General features: G+C 52.5%; 1 protein-coding gene across 2 annotated transcripts in view; it reads right to left on the reverse strand.

The window, feature by feature from the left end:
* DIP2A (DIP2 disco-interacting protein 2 homolog A (Drosophila)) overlaps positions 1-8398 on the reverse strand; it is a 97659-nt gene that overhangs the window by 29638 nt on the left and 59623 nt on the right. For both annotated transcript variants that reach the window (XM_012652705.1, XM_012652706.1), the window contains exons 11-15: positions 7152-7216; positions 6883-6976; positions 5287-5406; positions 3310-3424; positions 1456-1595 (exon numbers count right to left, since the gene is read on the reverse strand). In XM_012652705.1, coding sequence (XP_012508159.1) covers positions 1456-1595; positions 3310-3424; positions 5287-5406; positions 6883-6976; positions 7152-7216 — 534 coding nt within the window. The remainder of the gene's footprint in view (positions 1-1455; positions 1596-3309; positions 3425-5286; positions 5407-6882; positions 6977-7151; positions 7217-8398) is intronic.

The raw sequence follows: 8398 nt of genomic DNA on the forward strand, positions 1-8398 counted from the left end.
GTTACACGTGCATGCACCTAGGGGAGCGTTACATGTGCACACACCTAGGGGAGCACTATATGTGCACACACCTAGGGGAGCACTGTACACGCACCTGGGGGAGCGTTACATGTGCACACACCTAGGGAAGCACTCTGCACATGCCTGGGGGCGCACTGAATGCATGTCCTGTCCTGTCCTAATCCTCGTTTACCAATAAAAGAAAATGGCACAACTACGAATAATCCTACAACTTTTCACCAAGCTTTGTTAGTTACCTGTACTTTCCCCGCAATAAAAATAAGTAAGACCCCATTCATCCTATTTGTAAAAATGTTTAACCCACATGTTAAAGCATTCTCCAAGACTGATGATTCCATCTCTGGGTAGAAGTATAGGAAGAAATGATATAATTCATATTAATAAAAAGTAGATCCAGAAATAAAAGTTCAAAACCTCCAGTCTATTTTTTTCATCAACTCTTAGCACCACGTGATGAAAAAAAACCTCCAGTCTTGTTCAAAGAGGCCCCAACTTCTGTGAACACACAAGGATCAGGCACCAGCTGGCCCGAGCTCTAGGTTAGGGGCTATCCGGGACGCCCCCTCTGGAGCCCCCAGCACAGCCCTCAAGTTGCCCATGGCCACCTATGGGAGGCAGAGCTGCAGACGTGAGAGTCACGCGGTGCAGGAAACCTATGACGTGGCCAGGCCAGCACTGGGAACGGGGTGACTGGACTGAGATGGGGCCTCCCTCGAGAGTCACCAAGAAGGAACAAAACAGCTGCCCAGAAAGGCTGCGATGGGAAGGAAGGAAAGCTGGAGCAGCTGCAGACCACATGAGAGCAGCCTGCCACGCTGTCGCCAGGGCCTCCCGTCCTCAGGGTTCGCACCTACGTGGAGACTGCTCCGTCACCCTCTCCTCGCTGCACTGCCACGGGGCTGGCAAGGAAAACGCCCAACACCTAATGTGATGTTCAGGTCCACAGGGCCGACTTCTGCAGGAGGGTTCCCCCGGGACCCGTCTGAAACCCACAGAAATTGAAGGGAAGCTTCCACGTTAGGCTCCTACCACAGCATGTACTTCCTACAACTTACTGTGATGACCTAACTGTCAAGCTATTCATCATGTCCCGCATCGACGCCCACTGCACGGGGCAGCCGTGGGTTCACGCCCCTATGGAAGCACGACGACTGTGCCTGGAACGCAGTGAGCTACTATCACGTCTCCCCCACAGTCAGCTCCACAGGCCGTAAACACATCCTTATATTTTAGTTCATCCTTAAGCTTAATAAAAAGAGAGGAAAACATTGAAAAAATATTTTACAAATTAAAACCCCAATTTACATTGAAAACCATTTTTGAGAAAGCTTTTACATATTTGCTTGCTTTTAGAGCACCACCACAAAGCCTGGAGCATCTCTGACCCTCTTTGCTATGCTGTCGGTCACTGGACAAACACACTCTGTCCCTTACCTCCAGGCATCACTTGACCAACGTCCTGAACAGTAAGGACTGACAACTTTTCCTCAGTGTCAACTCTGATCACACCGTAACTCAGACCGTTCATGGACAGAATGGCTTTTCTTGGAGGAGGCCCTCCCAGATCAGGTGGCCTAGAAAACAAAACCACCACCCAGTTAACTGGGGAGGGGACACAATTCCAGGGGAGACGGGACCAATGGCTCCCTTGCCTGGGGCACCACTCTGCACCAAAGCCACTGCTCCGTGTGACAGCCTGTGGGAACTGCATGTTCTGAAGATGCTGAGACGACGTGTCCAAACCACGGGCCCCTCTGCACTGTGACCTCAACACTCCTCTCATCTGGAGGTAGCCTGTGACTACAGAGTAAGTGACACTATGTGACTTCCAAGGCAGGTCATGAAAGATGAGTCAGCTTCCACCTGGCTGTCTTGGGACACCCGCCTGCAGCCTTGGGCAGCCAGGTAAACAGAGTGACTATGTTGGGGCCCACACCAGCCCAGTCTCCCCACTCCGAGGGGCCAGGGGCAGCCTAGACTGTGTACACGCAGAGCTAAAGCAGTCTCGGCCCCCAGAGTTCCAGCTCAGACACCACCTCACTGCAAAGCAGAACTGGCAGAGCCCCTCCCAAATTCCTGGCCTACAGCACGTGAGAGATAATAAAATGATTGTTGCTGTTTTAAGCCATTGAGTTTGGGAGTGATTTGTTATGTAGCAATAGTAACCGGAACACTGAGCAACAAAGGTCAGTATTTTCTCCAGCAAGAAAAAATTATATTGTAGAAGGTTGGGTGCAGTGGCTCACGCCTATAATCCCAGCACTTTGGGAGGCCGAGGCAGGACGATCACTTGAGGCCAGGAGTTCAAGACCAGCCTGGACAACAGAAAAAATTATACTGTCAAGTAAAACAAATTACTATAGAACAAGGGAAAGAAGAATAATTTATTGTTTGTGAGGGACAGAGGCATTATTTTTAATGTTAAGTCATAAAAAACTCAGGGCACTTAATACCTCGTATATGTAAATACATACTATTTATGAACTAATGGATATATATGAATATCATATAAGACTACAACTGAGATTGTAATGATTGAGTCGAGGGTAGGAAATTAGCATAGAAGATGCCCCCAGCTGTAGGTACACTGACCTGCGGGATGGTGCTGAGGGCAGGGAGGGAGGGAGAGATAAGCAGGGAAGGAAGAGTGAACCAAGGGGCCCCGGCCATGGCCTGAGGTGCAACGCCGCTGCAGAAGGCACACAGGAAAGATCCCGAGCCCAGTGCCCACATACGAGGACAGCTCAGGGCAGTTTCCAGGCCTCCCAACACCACCTTCCAGGTTGGATGGGGTGATGCACGGAAAACACACCCTCAACAGCAGTGAGGGCCTTCTTGGGGAGGGCGCTGGGCACTGAGCACCAGGCCAGTGCTTCTTCAGGCAGGTCGCAGCTCCCTGTGGACACACTCCATGGCCGACAGGCACCTGCCTTGGAATGAGGACTAGTCCCTGAGTTACAATGTTTACTATAGCTAAGGATCAGATGACCAGGCCTCCGTGATCTGGGAAGCAGCACTTAGGAAAATAACAAGTCGACATAGCCGCAAGAATCCAGAATATGGTCCCGGGCCGCCACCCGACTCCCAGCACAAATGCATGCTGGCGAGCAGTGTGGGGGTGGGGGTGGGGGCGCTGCACAAACACAAGGGAGTCCTGGCACAGCACGGGCACTGCTTCAGGCTTCCTGCTGTGCAGAAACAGACTAACCAAGTTCTGTGCCACAGGCGACTCAACTGTATGCGGATGACTGAATCACACACTCACAGGACGACAAGGAATGAGGTTACCTGCGGATGGCAACCGTCAGCGCCTCAGGAGAGCTGGCACAAGGACAGATGACCTCCGGCCTCAGACCTCGGGACTGGAAGACGTTGAGGAAGGCATCACAGGAGGATATCGACCCTGCTTGAAGCAACAAGAGAAGAGTGCCAGAGGCAACTGGAGCGCCGGTTGGGAATGCGGGGTGGTGGGGTGGGGAGGCCGGTCACTGGCACCCAAAAGCACAGGCCACGGGCCTGGGGGCTGCACACGCTGACCCACCCCCATCCTAATGGAAGATTTCTGCTACAACATGGGGAGGCTGAGGCTGTTTCCACGAAACACATGTGACATATTTTCAAATCACCCACAAATCAGAGGTCAGAAATTTAATCCTGTGTTTGTTACTGAGGTTCAACTCATCACTGGTCCTGCTCTCCCTGTCTTCTCCTGGACCGGGCCAGTGGGAACAGCCTCCTGTGCTTCATGGCCTGGAGGCAGCAGAGTCTGCTAAGGGACCCAGAAACGTCCAAGGAACTGAAGCTTCCATGTCCCACCAAAGCCAGGTCAGAGCACGCCCCACGGCACAGGGAGCGCCAGCTCCTGGAAGTGGCCTCAGAGCTACACCGTCTGCACCACTGGCCGCCGCTTCTGTGTTCTGGCCCCAGCTGCCCCGCTTCTCCCGACGTCCCCTCCCCCGAGGAGGCACCTGTCATAGCCAGGGGTGGCAGGCCTCAGCAGTCAGCCCTACAGACGTGTAGCCTGAGCTCCAAGGAGACTCTGTGTGCTTGGGACTCAGCACAGTCCTGTGCCCACGGGGACCTGGCTTCTCCATCAACCTCCTATTCTCCCCAGAAGACGGGGGCCCTCAGACTTCGTGCTTTTCAGGCAAGAGGGTGTCTTTTATGGAACCAAGATAGCCACAGACTGTTCAGTGCTGAGAGATGCACAGGTGCTCCAGAGGCCAGTGGTGGGGAAGCCGTGTGGACGGCAAGGCCAGGATCTCAGCAGGGTACAGCCACTAGGGAGTGCCGTTGGGAGAAGAAAGCCAGGAGGGGCTGCATGCTCTGACCCCATCGCAGGGGCCACAGCCCAGTGGGCGAGCAGACGGCCAGGGTCACTGAGAAACTAGGCGGAGTGACAGTGGCCGGGCAAGGGTAGAGATGCAGAGGCGTGAGCAGTGCCACAGGGCTCAGAGGCAGGTCCTGCGTGGCGAGGTGCAGAGAAAAGGAATGGGAAGTTCTAGAGGTGCTGGAAAGTGGGGCGCCCTCATGAGAGGTGGGTACACAGAGACACACGGGCTGGCCACATTGGAGAGCAGATAAGATGAAAGGCCAGCTTCTGGTCCAGGACGGTTTCCAACACACAAACTGCAACATGGACTCAACAAGAAAACTGCCACCTGGTCATGTGTAAGGAAGCCCCTGCTCAGCACGTCACTGAGGCCCCCAGGATACCGAGCCAGTCCTGGGCAGTCCTGGCCCCAAGAACTCACATGCAGCCTCCACACGAGCAGCTACACCCAGACTGCTGTGCGCAGGGAGGGCCAGGTGCTCAGGCAGTGGCCCTGGGAAGCTCCCCACGGGAGGACGTGGGGGTCACCCAGGCACACGTAGGAGGAATGGCCGCAGCCAGAAGCCAGAGAGGTGGAGGCATGAGGACAGAGGCAGGAGGCTTGGGATGGAGCCCAAAGAAAAGCAGGGACCCTGATTTCTCAGGAAAGGTGACTCACTAAGTGGAACTTTCATCAACTATGATAAAACTGCTTTTAAATGTAGTGCCTGACCAAACACTCACGAGATATGCCAGAGAGTCACCCCCACACGTTCTATGTAACAGAACATTACAGGACATTTGTATCTCATATAACACTGGCAGTGGGAACGCCTCCATTTTGCTTCTTAACGTGTTCTATTTCAACAGATTACCTGGCCCACCTGGCGAGTCAAGGTTTGCAGGAGGGGACACCACGTAGGCCATGCCCTTGGCCCCGTGGGCTTACTCACATGGGTTAGCGCCATCAGCCACAATCAGCATGCGCAGAGAGCTGAGGCTGACATCCCTCTGACCTCGCTGAGCTAGGAGAGACCAATGCATGTCTCGGGACTTCACCAGTGCAGCCCGGGCTGCGGAGAGAGGGTGGCATAGACGTCCCAGCTTCAGAACAAGGGCCGGCACCCTCACGCTCTTGCCGACCTGCGCTTCCCTCATCCCACACGAGGTGCACACGCAGAAAGGAGACAAGAGACTTATCTTCCAGGCCACGGGCTCTCTCTCCTATGCAGTCTAACCCACCCCCAAGCCCTAAAAGTCAACTTTGAGGTACAAACAAAGTCTCTCTCTGTTGCTCTGGCTAGAGTGCCATGGCATCGATGCAGCTCACACCAACCTCAAACTCTTGGGCTTAAGGGATCCTTCTGCCTCAGTCTCCTGAGTAGCTGGGAGGACAGGCACATGCCATGATGCCCAGCTAATTTTTTGTTTTTCTACTTTTAGTAGAGACAAGGTCTCACTCGTGCTCAGGCTGGTCTCAAACTCCCGACCTCTACCAATCCTCCTGCCTCAGCTCCCAGAGTGCTAGGATTACAGGCGTGAGCCACTGTGCCCAGCCTCAGATCCATTTCAACATTAACTTTTTCCCCAGAAGTTCTGTATTGCTCTTTTCATATCTGCCTATTTGTCTCATGCCGTCCCTCCCTGAGTTGCTGGCACTGGTGTAACCAGGCAGCCACATCATGGCCTGTTGTATGCCGGAAGCCTCGGGGCAATGAGGTGGGAAGACTCTAGGATTTGAATAGACAGACTTGGCCCTCAATCCTGGCTGTGCACTGACTAGCCTGTGGTGCCAGGTAAATCCCCCACACTCAGGCTTCAGTTTTCTCCATAAAACAGGATAAACAGAGACAGCTGCCACCTCCAGGTAGCTCTGAGGACACGCCCGGAGAGCACACCATCCAGTAGGTAGAGCAAGTTGCAGGGCAGCCCGGGGCAAGGCAGTGCCTCAGGGGCTGGGAAAGGGGCTGCTGAGCTCTACAAGGTATAGCCAGGGGACTCGGTCCCAGGGTGAGGGGAGCAGGTCCTAGAATCCACCAGGTGGCCACATCTTTCCTCATCCGTCCTAGACTGCATCAGGCCCCGGACAGCTGGCAGGATCTCAAACACCCCCACTCCAAACCCCAGCCAGGGCCTCGAAAATCCCCACCCCCAACCCCAGCCAGGTCCTCAAACACTCCAACTCCCAACCCCCAACCCTGGCCAGGACCTCAAACATCCCTCACGCCCAATCCTGGACAGGACCTCAAACACCCCTCACCCTCAATCCCGGACAGGACCTCAAACGTCCTCATCCCGAACCCCGGCCAGGACCTCGAACGCCGTCACCCCCAACCTTGGGCAGGACCTTGAACACCCCTCACCCTGAACCCCAGCCAGGACCTCGAACACCCCCACCCCCAGGCAGGATGAAGGTAGATGTCACAGGGCTCCATAGCCCACATCTGCAGTTCCACATGCCAGCTTCATTTTTTCTTAATCATGAAAGATCATTTCAAAGAGAGTTCTCTAAAGAAGGATGAGTCGAGTGATGGCGGCATTTCTGTTACCTTTATAGGAACACACTTTCTGAATCCAGGAGAGCGGGTTGACTTTCATCAGTGCGTAGGGGATGCTGACCACATGCATCCTGTTCAGGACACTCTGCGAGAGAAACAGACCTTTTCAGGGGCAAGCAGGACTGAGTCACACCAGAAAAAGCAAAAAAACCCAATGTCCTCTCACAGCTATATTCAGGCACAGGCTTGGGCTCATCTCTGGGTATAGCACATTAGCAATGCCTTGTTCCAACAATCAGTCATTAGTAAACAACACTCACTGTTAACACTCCATGCCAGAGACCAGCATCTCTTTTGAAATCCAGCACATTTGTTAATGTTTCAGCTGAAAGTGGACAAAGAAGGTTAAATTGTTGAACAGCCCTCCCCAAAAGCCCTGTGCATGTTCTAGAGAAATTCTGAGTACATCATTGACACGTAAGAGTTTTAAGGACCAGATAAGCATTTCCAAATACCAGGCACCAATTAATCAATCATTAATCAGTTATTCAGATTACTGGGAACACATAAAAGCAGAAGATCATATAATCTTGGACTGAAACAGGGAACCATGCTCATCACTAATCTGAAGATAGGGGAATACCATACGCTTACAAAGCTGTGAAGATGTCACCACATATTTTCATCAGATGTTCTGAGTGGATGTTCTCTTCAGAACCAGGAGGCGGGCATGAAAAACTGCCATGGATATTCCTACTTTTCAACTTTACACCCAGGCCCCGCTAATCCTCACTCCCAGGGGCCGGGACCTGGCCTCTTCCCTCTGTAAGGGCTGGAGGCTTACGTCACCCTTCAGAAAGTCACTCCTCTTCTCCCGTCTTCTCATCCAGAGGTGTGCAGTAGATACGCCTGGGGGCTGGAGTGGACTGGGCCCTGAGGGCTGCCAGCACGGCCCTTTGCTTGCAGCAAGGACAGAGCCCGGGGTCGGGGCACACCTGCCCCTCCCCGACAGGCACCGTGGCCCCCAGCCGCAGCCACTGGCGGAGACCAAGGGGAACAGGAGGGTCTGACTGGTGTGCCAGGAAATGCTGCTGCACCATGAATGACGACGCTAAACATCCTCTGCTAGCGTGAGAGCCCAGTGCACAGGTGATGTACGTGAGATTAGCACTGGACTGAAGGAAAAGAAAACCATGGGACTTGATCGTATGGATCTAACTTTTTAAAATATTAAGGCCCTTAAAAATACCTAAAATCATTTTCCAAATCTCCACTAAAATCTGTAGCTGTGCCTCCTCAAGCTACCGCTTGCTTTTAAACACCTATATTTCAGAAATTGAAACGTACCAATTTCACTTCCTAGTTTTGTTCAATTTAGTATTGTAATGTAAAAAAACTATAAGTACATTTTTATAGTTTTAAAAGTATTTCTCACATTCTCACAAAATAATTGGGCACAATATATATCATTATTTAAAATATTAAGGCCCTTAAAAATACCTAAAATCATTTTCCAAATCTCCACTAAAATCTCTAGCTGTGCCTCCTCAAGCTACCGCTTGCTTTT

Source organism: Propithecus coquereli, unplaced genomic scaffold (assembly GCF_000956105.1).
Source record: "Propithecus coquereli isolate 6110/MARCELLA unplaced genomic scaffold, Pcoq_1.0 Scaffold399, whole genome shotgun sequence".
NCBI lineage: Eukaryota > Metazoa > Chordata > Mammalia > Primates > Indriidae > Propithecus > Propithecus coquereli.